The sequence below is a fragment of the Chelmon rostratus genome, chromosome 8, assembly GCF_017976325.1.
Source record: "Chelmon rostratus isolate fCheRos1 chromosome 8, fCheRos1.pri, whole genome shotgun sequence".
NCBI classification, from domain to species: Eukaryota; Metazoa; Chordata; class Actinopteri; order Chaetodontiformes; family Chaetodontidae; genus Chelmon; species Chelmon rostratus.
Genome location: NC_055665.1, coordinates 10,500,730 through 10,513,617, shown reverse-complemented (window position 1 = coordinate 10,513,617; position 12,888 = coordinate 10,500,730). Strand labels below are relative to the sequence as shown.

Below are 12,888 nucleotides of genomic sequence, written 5' to 3'. Positions count from 1 at the left end.
AAGTCTGTCCAGCTTTCTCCTCCACCAGCGGATCCAACTCACCACCAGGTGGTGATCAGTTGACAGCTCAGCCCCTCTCTTCACCCGAGTGTCCAAGACAGCCCACACCAGTCATCTCGGGCAACTCCAGAGTAGAAGATAGTCCAGCCTCTCTCAAGGAGTTGGGTTCCAGAACCCAGACTGTGCATGGAGGTGAGCCCGACTATCTCTAGCCGGTACCGCTCAACCTCCCGCACTAGCTCGGGCTCCTTCCCCCCCAGCGAGGTGACATTCCATGTCCCTATTGCCAGATTCCGAGTCCAGGGATTGGGCCGTTGGGGCCCCCGCCCACGACTGCTACCCAAATCCCACCGCATCAGCCCCTTCTGATCCCTCCTGCGGGTGATTGGCCTACCTGAGGGCGGGCCCACGTAGCTCCTTCAGGCTATGCGCCTGGTGGCCGGGCCAGGCGCTCACCTGCGAGCCCCAACCCCAGGCCTGGCTCCAGGGTGGGGCCCCGGTAACGCCAATCCAGGCGACGTAATGGTCCTTGTTCTCTTTTCTTTCATAGGGGCTGTTTGATTTGTTTTTCTTTGCTAAGATGTCCTGTCCTGTGTCTGGGTAGAAAGTGCATGTACAGGCTGCAATAAAGTATGTTTCAGTCCATCACAGTGATGGTTTTATGATAGGAAAGAGAGTCAAAGAGACAATGCTTCTTTTTATTGTTGTTTTATAACCTCCTGCTCTTCCCCAGAAATACAGCTTTGGTCATAGCAGTTGATGGCCTCTCTGTTGAGTTGACTGTGAAGGTAAATTTTTATACTTTCATACAGAGACTTTCAGTTTTCACCTCAGTGTTAATACCTCTACTATGTTGTAAAATACATGCCTGCAGTTAATTCTTTTAAACCTTAAAAGGGACGTAAAGGTTACTTCCTGGTCAGGAAAGACAAAATCTCATTCAAGTATATATACAGAGAGATATATACTTCCAGTTTCTAAAGTATGATTGTGTGTTAAAGAATGTGGTCATCCATATACCCTACTTAGACCCGTTCACAGGCCTTCACATGACTTTTAGGGAAGTGATGAGCCAGTTCACGTTTCATGTAACCCTATTGTACTGCTTTGTGTCTATGTCCTAAAAGTAATGTTATCCAAATGTGTTCTTGCTATTTTACTTCCACAATGACAATGTTTATAATACTTCTTTATAGACATACTGACACATCTGAAATTTGTGGGGGGTTTTTTGGCTTATAAGACAATAAATCATATGAAATATTTCTCATTGGCATTTATTCAGTCTAATAGCAAATTAACAATTTCCTTTATGTGTCATAGTGGCCTCATTATGTGTCCTAGTGGCCTCATGAAGAGATTTTCTTTAAGGGCTGTTACTAAAAAAATTTTGATCTAATGATTATTTTCTCGATTATTTCATGAATCATTTGTGTGAAACGTGGGGAAAAGAATTAGTGAAAATGCCCAGAAAAAAATCCCAAAGATGACGTGAGCCTTTAGATTGCTGTCCAAAACCTAAATATACTCAATATCAATTAATCACATTTGAGAAGCCACAAAATGAATATTTTACATTGTAGCTCAGAAACATTACTTTAAAAATTAAGAAATTATCAAAATGGTAACTGATTAATTTTTCTCTCGATTGAGTAATGGATTAATCAAATGTTTCAGCACTACATTCATTACATATAAATCCATTTTATTGTTGTTGAAAAACTAGTGCCACGATATTTAAGATATATATAACACCGGAAAACAGAAAACAAACACTGTGTTGGCTTGTGTTCGGCCAAATGGTCATAATAACACTTAATGGTGCTACTGTGCATCCAGGTATATTTACTGTTTTGAGAGCTTGCTCTGCTGGAATGTGCAAAATTGTGAGGTGTTTACGAAAGTGGACTGCACCATTAAACAGGAGGGGGTTTACTGTCAGTTTAGCCAACATTTTCATGGTATACATGCGCGATGATACTCGGGGAAATGCGTTAACTGGACGTAAAGCTCAGTCTAAATAAGATCAAAAGGATTTCAATATAAAATGATCTAAACTCGGGCAGTTTGCAAACACTGAAATGTGGTTTGGTCCACCATTCTCTGCAGTCTGCAGTGGATATGGCGTCACTGAAAAGTGTAGGAGTCGAGAAACTTCACCCATGTAAATAACGTCAACAAGAAAGCTGTGTGACAAGCTGTAGGTAGCAACATACAGTACATAGCTATACATTTATTTATATAACTTTAAGTATGCCTCGGAAAAAGCCATTTAGCAACAAACAGAAGAAGAAACAGCTACAAGTCAAACGGGAGAGAAAGAGAGGTAACCTTACTACATTTTCCGTTAGCGTTACTGTGCTAGAGTTAGCAGCTAGCTAACGGTTCGTACTCCAAAACTGAGTTAAATGTGTGGAGGAATAACAGTTGTGTGTCTGTGTAGTGTTGGGTTAAGATTCTCAGTTACCGCTTATTGAGTCAGCCTGTATAATGAACCTCCATGGTTTTTGTTAGCTTGCTGTAAGAAACTAGCAGTGCGCTATAACTTGCCTTCGGACTTACCAAGCGTAAATAGTAACTATAAACGTTTCAAGGGAATGGCACAGGTTTGTGCGTTTGTCACTAAAGCGTAAAAATGCATATGCATTTGATTGTAAGCATTTACAATACAATATAGTGTCAAAGTAGCAGAGGCCGTGGGGCAGTGCACGGTCACCAACAGATCAATTTCAAAACAGCACTTAACAGTGATTATATGTTACCTCAAAGATTTCCGTGTGTGCACGCAAGCACTTGCACAGGACACAGTCCTCAGGCATCATTTCATTGCCGCAACGTGTTTGTGCGACTGTTAAGGTTGTTTAAGTGCCACCAAGTTCAGTAAAGTTATTGAAATGTTCTTCACTATTCCTTCACATTGCAAAAATGTAGTCTTCATAATAGCTCACTTAGAACTCATTAACGCACTTGGAAAGCGTTTCTGGGTCTTTCTGAGTTAATCATTTTGATATCAAGGCCAGGCCCTGTCCCCTGTTCAGCATTAACATTCAATATATATATTTAAGATTTTTTAAAATCAGTTTGAGCTTTTTAGTTTTATTTAAGTAGGTTGGTTTAGATAACCTGTTATTAGCCAATGTAAATGTATCGAGTGGTTAATAACTTTGTCAGTGCAGGAGGTCATATTAGGGTCAGTGCAGACTTGCCATCAAGTTCTCAGAACAGTTTGAAAACTCTTGGATTGGGGCTTTGGTGAGGACACCTGATTAGTAAAATATCAACGTCTGTAACAGCCCGTGTGAGTTGAAGGAGTAGATCATGGTATTGGATTCAAGAAAGCTTATTGGTACCGGATGTATGGTTGACTGTGATCCCTGACTTTGCCTTTGACCTCCAGGTGACGCAGGTTCTGGGCCGAGCAGCCGTAATGCCAGTGTGGAGCGAGGAGGAGAGCGACAGTCAGACACCTCAGACAGTGAGACCACTGATATTAGGAGAATAAATCAACAGCCCTTCAACAGAGAAGGTAGATATGACCCCAACAGGTGAGTTGTCAGTATCATTACTCATACTCACTTTGATTCACTGTCATTAAAAAAAACGGGATTGTGAAAGATTTAAAATTCTGCTAAGATAAATACAAAATGTGAACAATGTGTCTGTTATTTGAAATTCAGGTATACCTAAAATGCATTGCATGGAGCAGCAGCAGGATGCTTCAGTTAGCAAAAAGTGGCTACTCAGTGATTAATTGTAGCATATGTCACAACATCAGCAGTATTGTAATGACTCTATCTTATAGGATATTGCTTAAATCATGTTTGCTCAAATTTGGCAATAGAAAACACCTCTAACATGTTCTCATAAGATCTATCTGTTTCTTTAGTGTGTGATATTAAGTTAAATCTAGAAAAGGTAGCTCATGTTTGAAACTTGTGTCTTCTGAAAATGATTAATATCATCAATTCTTACACATATCAACCCAATGCTAGGCAAATATTTGAAGTAGCCTTATTGACACCCCCCCCGCACTGCTCCACTCAGGTTCCGATTGCACTTTGAGAAAGAGAGTAAAGAGGATGTGGAAAAGAGGAAGAAGATGGCCAGAGAGAAGGTGCTGCAGCCTATCTCAGACAAAGAACTTGAGATCAGCATCAATGATATCTACCCCTCAGATAAAGGTCTGGTTGTTTCTCACTGCTTTCCACATGACAGTCTCAAAATAAGCCAAACAGATGAGCAGAGTAGGTTAATGGAGTGTGTCACTGCTTGACACACTGAATCTTGATTATTCCTGGCAGGTCTTGGTTTCCCACGACGGCCATCCTGGAATTATGAGATGACACGAGAGAACCTGTTGAGGAAAGAGGAGAAGTCCTACAGAGACTACCTGGATGACCTGCACTCCAGAAACCCACCTGGTTCTCTCAGCCACTTTGAACACAATCTAGAGGTAAGATACTTAATACCAATGTTTATAAAGGCTTTCTGACCAGAAACTCCTTTCTTGTATATATTTTTAATATCAGTTTGCTTTGAAAATCAAACAATTTTGTTACCAGATGCGGGGCATAACACTTCCATAGTGAATGACACATCTTGAAGGGAAACTTTTCTGATTTTCAACCAGCTTTGTACTGTTACAACGTGGGTAGTATATGCAAATGAACAGTGTTAGATGTTTCATTGTTGCTTGCTCCCTGATGAGCATAAGCTCCTCACTCATGCTGCCTATAAGGTTGTTGTTCGAACAAGATTGTACTTTTGCATTTTTTGTATATCCGCCTCTACAGACACAAAGCATACAGAAGCCAGATCTCTCTCTCTCTCTCTCTCTCTCTCTCTCGCTCTCTCTCTCTCTCGCTCTCTCTCTCTCTCGCTCTCTCTCTCGCTCCTCTCTCTCTCCAATTGAGAGAGGGCTGGCTTGCGACAGGAAAGTCCCGTTAAACTGTAATACGAGACCGTACTGATCAAATATGAATCAGGATTCTGTTATCAGGCAACTATTTTCTTGCCTCAAATGTTTCCAGAAACATATTTTAGTGTACTGTTCAGGTGTAACAAGAGGAAGATTGTGACCAGGTGGCCTTTTCTCTGTTTTCTCTGGTCAAATAGCACAAATTAAAAAAATATGTGTGTCTTTCCACTGCATAGATTTTTTTTTATGTTGTTTCAAATTGTTTAATGAAAAGACTGCATGTTTCCAGCGGTGGAATACACCTTTAATTTCTGTTTTACAAGTTTCAGCCTTGTGTTAGCAGAGAAAGGTGAAATTTTATCCAAAGTCATTGATGGACGTAGCTGGAATTTTACACATTGCTGAAAACATGGCAGTTGTTGCTGTATATTTTATGTCCCAATTCAGATAATCTGCCAGTCTTTGCCTCAGCAGTGAATCAAAATTCTCCATTCTTTTCACAACCCCACGTTTCAGCCTATATTTAATTGAATCCTGTACAAAGACAAGATATTAAATTTTGCTTTTTGTAAATATATGTTTATTCTGAATTTGTGCCAGCAACACATTTCAAACAAGTTAGAGCTGGAGCAGCTAAAGACTGGGAAAGTTGTGGAATGCTCAAATAACACTAAACATTCCACAGGTAAACAGGTTCATTGGTAACAGGTGATAGTATCATGATTGGGTATGAAAGGAGCATCTTTGAAAGACATGGTTGTTCACAAGCAAGGATGCTGCGAGGTTCACCACTTAGTGAATGTGTGGACAAATAGTCCAACAGTTTTAGAACAACATGTTTCAATGCACAATTAGAAGGAATTTAGGGCTTTCACTTGGGTTCTGAAACAGTTTGGGAAAAAATTGTCAGTAAACAGAGATCGTTGCTGTCTCTGTAAGTGCGAGTTGGGACTCTACCATTCAAAGAGAAAGCCTTATTTCAGAAACATCCACTGACTTCGACTGGGCCAGAGCTCCTCTGAGATGGACTGATGCAGACTGGAAAAGTGTTCTGCGGTCTGATGAGTCCATATTTTATTGTTTTTGGAAATCGTGGATGTTGTGCCCTCTTCGCAAAAGAGGAAAAGGACCATCCAGTGCAAAGTTCAAAAGCCAGCCTCTGTGATGGTATGGGGTTGTGTTGGTGTCCATGGCATGGGTAATTGGCACATCCGTGAAGGCACCATTAATGGTGAAAGGTACATACAGGTTTTGGAACAACATGTCCTGCCATCCAGACAATGTCTTATCTCGCTGCTTGTTTCTGCAAAACAGTGCCAAGCCACATTCTGCTTGTGTTATGACAGCACAGCTTCAGAGTAGAAGAGTGTGAGTGCTAGACTGGCCCTCTCTTGTTCTAACCAGTGATATTGCTCTGTTTTGCTCAGGCTGTGAAAATGCTCACACTATTTTTCAAAATCAAAAACGCTGCAGATCATTTAATTTAAAAGCGTGGGTTGAGCTCAGGAGGCACATCACAGCAGAAGCAGGCATTGAGCAGCTGGTGGTTTTGATAAGTGACTCTCAGTAATATAGAGATGATGGCTTTTTAAGTGGAGGTGAGGATCAAAGTGATGGAAAAATAACATGCTATATGAATAAGCTGATTGTTTGAACAGGTTACTTAGCCTGTTGGACTGGAGATTATTTTATTGTATTAAATGGAGTATTACAGGAAAAGGAATAATAAAGATTATCTTATAAGTAGCTTTAAAAAAAGCATAATCTTTTACCATTGTCTCCTAATTAACTATAATGTCGAGTAAGAACTTAGATTTGTTTACATTAAACCACACCTTACTTCCTACTCCCCTTTACTTCCTTTTAGACATGGAGGCAGCTATGGAGAGTGTTGGAGATGTCAGATGTCATCCTGCTCATTGTGGACATCAGGCACCCGGTAGGTGATCCTGCAAGTGAAAGCCTGCAGGATGGATCAGGCCACTAGATGGAGACACAGTCAATATCCATGCGAATGTCTGACATGGTGTTTATTATTTATTCGTTTATTTACCTGACAGGCTGACACATTTTCAAAATTGTTTTTCTTTGGCTATTTGCTCACCTAAAATATTTGTCCATATTATAAGGGATGACACATGTGTAATGCTGTATCTTAGCCACCTGATACTTCTACTTCAAACACATGCTAACATTTTATTCAGTCTATGCCTTTAGAATTAAAATTGAGTTTTATGAGCATTTGGCTTTAGTTATAGGAAAATCTGGCTCTTGTTTGACAACAAAATAAATTGTCATATTTTGTACTGGATAAATTAGACCCTCAGATCAGTTTAGCGGTGTCTAACAGTATTTCATATCGACACATTGTTTCTCAGTAAATCTTACATCTTGTATGTATTGGGTTAGTATTTTTGTTGATACACTCTGGGAAAATGGTTGCATTTAGCATTCTGCCATGTTCAAGATGTGTCCATGTCATTTGATTCCAAGTTAGAATTAAATCCAGTTCTTGGTTCTAATTATAAGACATTAGCTCCTGACATACTTATTCTAATTTCTCACATCCTCCATTTAGAGTTTCCAGTATTAATGTAAAGTTAAAAATGGCACCGCACATTTTGTTCCTATTAACAAGGATATGATATAGTGGTTTACTTCTTTAATAGGGCATAATTACTTTTTTAACATGGGGCATCCTCATGTAAACTCATCCAGGTGCTGCAGTTCCCTCCAGCCCTGTACCACTACATTACAGGAGATCTCCAGAAGCAGGTGGTCCTGGTGTTGAACAAAGCCGATCTGTGTCCTCCCCCACTGGTGATCGCCTGGAAACACTACATGACCTCCCAGTTCCCCCACCTGCAAATAGTCTGTTTCACCTCCCACCCTGGACAGCCCTACAGCACAGGTGAGGAGAGGGAGAGTAGGTAGTAGGGAGAAACTGGTGGAATAAGATGACGACTGAGTGACACACTTTAAAGATGACATCAGACAGACATTAAAATTTAAATAAACCTGCCACTCAGATTTATTTGAGTGCAATATCGCCAGAATAACCTGACTGGCTCTTGTTGCAATAAGAATAACAATCTGTCTGTCTGCTGGTTTGTAGTGCTCCAGAAGAAGAGGATGAGGAGGAAGACTGGCTGGAGTCACGCTGGAGGTCCTATAGATATCCTGAAGGCCTGTCAGGAGATCACAGCAGGGAGAGGTGGGCATACTCATAATACAGCCATAATAACATAGGCATACAATTGTTCATTCTGTGAATTTGACTTGTAATATATGCACATTTGTGTTGATCTTCATAAGTGTTACCTCTTGTTTTCAAAGTTGACCTGTCCAGCTGGGAGCAGAAGATTCAGAGAGATGCTGTTGCTGAGCCATTCGACTGTGAGCGGCAAGATGAAGGAGCGGAGTCAGTGCTGATGGAACATCAAAGTGACAGTGCGATGGAGATGAGCAGCCCATCCCAAGAGCTCTACAAAGATGGGGTCCTCACACTGGGCTGTATAGGTATACATCTGAGTTTTCACTGAGAAGTTGGACCCTGTTTGCTAGATTCAGTGGAAGTTTCTTAGAATTATTCCAAAACAGTATCTTGCTAAAAACAGGCCAGGTTATAAGTAACTTCTCAACTGCGTTTTCTCAGTATTTTTTCAAGATCTTACAGGTTTTTGGTAGTGTTTTTATGTGATTTGACAAAGACAATTGCATCAATACAACACGCACCTTTCTATCTGATCCACTGGGCAAAAGATTTACCAAGAGGTGTAAGTCAAAACTTGTCTGGGGACTTGATACCCTTTCACTTTAGTGGGATTAGAAATGAAAACAATGCCCGATATAGCCCTTATTGGATCTGTTTAATGTTCTTCTCTCTTGATAATCCACAGAAATTTCATCTGCTATGATATGAAAAACATGTCCATTTAAAGTAAATAATAGTCTGTCTTCCAGTCTAAAATATACTCCTGTCAAAGGCTTCAGTGTCAAAATTAATAAAGACTGCCCTTCAGGCCAACATTACCGAACCAAAGGAACATAATTTGTGGATATTAAGATCTTAAACACATTGTTTTTTTTATCCCCCCTCAGGTTTTCCAAATGTTGGAAAGTCATCTGTTATAAACAGCCTGGTGGGGAGGAAGGTGGTGAGTGTATCTCGTACCCCAGGCCACACCAAATACTTCCAGACCTACTACCTCACCCAGACAGTGAAACTCTGTGACTGCCCTGGACTGGTTTTCCCTTCCCGAGTTGATAAGCAGTTACAGGTACAAGCTCCCTTTTGTGTATCTGAGAGCAGATGTGACTTTGAGTTTACTTGCCTGTTTAGGCTCAATAGAAACTTCATTGTGTTGAACAGCACACTCACTCACACACCTCTGGGAAAAGGGATTATTGATTTTATGCCTTCACACTTATCTTTCAAAGGCTCTTGTTGAATTCCAGAGTTGTTTTGTATGATGTCTGCACAACTTTTCAAACAGTGTTTGGATACTATCTTGTCATTTTCAAAAATGATTTTGATCATTTTGATTCATCTTATTGATCTTTTTCTTTCTCTGTCTCGTCTTTTATCTTTGCCATTCTTTTATTTTCTCTAGATTCTCGCAGGCATCTACCCAGTGTCTCAACTGCAGGAGCCCTACAGCTCAGTTGGTTATCTGTGTGAAAGGACCCCTTTCCTCTCTGTGCTGAAGCTCAAGCATCCCACTTTGCTGGAGAATGACCCGCACCAAGGAAACCAAGGTTCTGAAGAGCTCAGCTGGACTGCCTGGGATGTGTGTGAGGGTAAGTCGTTTCTCAGTGACACCGACCATCTAATTGGTTGTATGTTTTAAAGGTTTGGGAATCATATGTGCACAGTTTCTCAGAGGCAAATGGCCATTAAATAGGCACCCAAGTCATGGCCCATTATCAGGTGTAAAATATTAAAATCTTAACTGTTTGCAAATAATAAGTCAATCCACACTTTGATCCAGAGATGTGTAAATGCTGGTGTTAACTGTCAACAAATCCCATGGAAAGACCAGAATCAACAACACCTTGCCCTGTCTGTGGTACCCAAGCCCATCTACCCATGTTCAATGTGATGAAAAATGTATTGATTTGTGTTTAGAAATACAGTGGTGGCTCTTGGCACAGAGGAATAAGCTAAATAACACTTAACCTGAAATACTAAATTCATTTGTGGGTTTGGTCTTTTCATGAGTTTTGTTGGCTACAAGAAAAAAATAATGTGACCAGACTTTTCCTTTAATTATGGCTGTTACCATGATGTGTTGTATTGTCACTAACACAAAATGCTCGCTCTCTTTCCATGTCTTTAGCATGGGCAGAGAGGAGAGGCTACAAGACAGCAAAAGCAGCTCGCAACGATGTTTACCGTGCAGCTAACAGTCTCCTACGGTTGGCAATTGATGGAAGATTGTGCCTCTGCCTGAGACCACCCAGCTACAGCTGCCTGAGAGGTAAAAGAGGCTCTTACATGACTCATCATTTCAGCTTCAAGAGTATTTGAAAAGTTAAAATGGCAGGTGGGTAGAATTTATTTATTCTGGGAATTATTTATGGTCTACAGAGCGCTGGGAAAATCACCCAGACTTGCCGGAGATTATGGCTCTTCAAGGAAGGATGACAGAGGAGGAAGGACCAGGAGAGAGGGACGATGACGAGGACGGAGAGTCCAGCACTGAGCCGGAGGAAGAGAGAGACCGTGACGCAGACGATGATGAGGATGGAGATGATGAAGATGAGGGTTTTGGACGTCCGAGGCAGAAGGACGATAAGCCGCCTGGCTTCACTGTCAACATGTACAATGTCCTTCGGGAAAATGAGTGTGAGTGATAACTGAGGGAAAGATGAGCAGGAAGTTCCTCTTCCCTTCCTTTTCCCTGTTAACCCCAGCACACTTTTCATTCCTTTTTTTCCTAAATCTGCATTCCTTCTCATTTGTTCTTGCACCCCACTCCTCATGTCATTAAATGATCTCCTCTAATTCATTGACCCTGTTTCCTTCTCCCTGTAGTATACAGTACAGAGCATATTCATGTATTCCATGCTGTGCCTCTGCTCTGCTTGTTCATCCATCAAAGTTACTCTTTAGTGTTGCTTCCAGAAATGGGTTTGGTTTGGTTTGATTTAATCTTTCTTTTTCCTTCTTTTTTTTTTGCATGTAGTTCTCAGACACAAATGAACAAAGTAACTCCCCTCAGCCTGGAATAATCAGCAATCGGTTTTCAATCTCTTTATTGATATGTGACTTCACAGCTGAGATGCCAAAGTTCAGGAGAGGATGATAAATCAAATCAGAAGCACTGTCGATATGATGTCATGCACTGGAGCAGCCATTTGGCTCTCAGAGCAGCTGGAGATTTAGGAACTCGACTCTAAATCTTCTTTACAGACCATCGTTTGTCACAACTTTGGTGAAAGGGTGTGGGATGGGATATGGGAAATTAGACCATAAAAGTGGAATGGATAAAATCAGTATTACGGCTCTGTTAGAGGTTCATTTATCTGAACTGGGCTTTCAGGAAGAGTCAGCAGGAATTAAAAAAAAAAGTGGGATGGGGGGAGGGAAGGGTAGTTGAATCCTATATTGCTGGACGAGGCTGTTTCAGGAAATTAACCTGTAGTGTTTTAACTACTACAAAAATGATCCTTCGATGCTGATGGAGATTTACAGTGTTTAGTGCAGGATTTTGGCTACACTCATTCAGCAAGCTTATATGGCAGTACAGTGGGTTTAATTCAACAGAGACTGCTTAAGAGTCTGTTACAGTCATAGTTCCACATTTTGGAAAGTTGGGAAGTTGTTCACTTTTTCCCAGAGAGTTAGGTGAGAGGATGGTTATGCCACTCTTCTCTGTGGTAAACATGAAGTCGGAGAGTAGCATAGCTTAGCATAAAGACTGGAAACAGGAAGAAACAGCTGTCTTACATGTGTGCAAAGGCAACGAAATCATAAAGAACACCAATTACAACAGTGTGTCTTGTTTATCTAAGCTGTACAAAAACCAAAAAGTAGAACTGACACATTTTGACTGACTATTTCTTTGACGGATGCAGTAACTACATAGACTCTCTTGGCACTTCTGTTTTTGTACGGATTAAACAAACCAGATATAATGAGTTAATTAGTGAGTTTTAAAAGTGCTGTTAGGCAGATTTTATTACTTTCGAACCAAACCACGCTAGCTGTTTCCTGTTTCCAGTTTTGTGCTAAGCTACGCTAAGTGACTTCTCGCTGTAGCTTCATATTTACCATACATGAGAGTGGTATTGATCTCTGAATAAGTATATTTACCAAATGTCTAACTATTCCTTTAACCACACAGAAAGAGAGACTGGCCGTCTTGGCTTCCATCTGTCCATCATTATAAATAACATTACACACTCCATCTGTGCTCTGTTGTTAATTTTATGAATAATGACTTCAGCACTGCTCCATTTCAAGGTCAGATGTTGTAATGCTGTTCCGACACCTGCTGCAGATGATCCTCAGTGTTCATCGCTGCTATATTTTCTGTTAAAATGAGAAAACTGACATTCTTGCTCTTTGACCAGTCTTTCTTTCTCTGTGATGTGTGATGGCCCCGAACCAATCCTGAGTGCTGCATTATTGCGTGCTGCTGTTTCACCTCATTGAGGGAACTCTACAGCACAGTGCTGTGTTACCGTGTAATACATCACACTGCAGTCACATGCAGTCATTTCTACCATTGGTACAGTGTAATTAGTTACTCAACACTACCATGCTGTTAGATACGCAACAGACTTTTAGTTGTGTTGATGTGAATTTTTGTTTTCTTGGAAATATTAGAGACGGACAGCGTCTGGAGAGTGTAGTGTGAAGGCTTGAGGTGTGTTCAGGTTATTTGCTGCATTCCTCATTTCATTCCTGGTATGCCTAATGATGACTGGACTGCTTTCTGCAATAAAAGAAAATTATCCTCTAA

The 12,888-nt window shown here is 40.8% G+C and overlaps 1 protein-coding gene across 1 annotated transcript; it reads left to right on the top strand.

The window, feature by feature from the left end:
• Positions 1-2,129: 2,129 nt before the first annotated feature.
• Positions 2,130-12,888, top strand: gnl1 (guanine nucleotide binding protein-like 1). Its single transcript, XM_041941957.1, has 12 exons — positions 2,130-2,326; positions 3,398-3,545; positions 4,045-4,181; positions 4,302-4,453; positions 6,786-6,857; positions 7,637-7,829; positions 8,034-8,132; positions 8,255-8,437; positions 9,020-9,198; positions 9,532-9,718; positions 10,258-10,398; positions 10,509-12,888. The coding sequence occupies exons 1-12, from the start codon at positions 2,254-2,256 to the stop codon at positions 10,772-10,774; spliced, it is 1,830 nt and encodes a 609-aa protein (XP_041797891.1). The 5' UTR covers positions 2,130-2,253; the 3' UTR covers positions 10,775-12,888.

Bases quoted from the DNA above. Each gene is read 5' to 3' on its own strand.
- gnl1 (XM_041941957.1), top strand. From the start codon at position 2,254: ATGCCTCGGAAAAAGCCATTTAGCAACAAACAGAAGAAGAAACAGCTA. The intron at 8,438-9,019 runs GTATACATCTGA...ATCCCCCCTCAG, and splicing joins CCTCACACTGGGCTGTATAG to GTTTTCCAAATGTTGGAAAG. The intron at 9,199-9,531 runs GTACAAGCTCCC...TATTTTCTCTAG, and splicing joins GAGTTGATAAGCAGTTACAG to ATTCTCGCAGGCATCTACCC.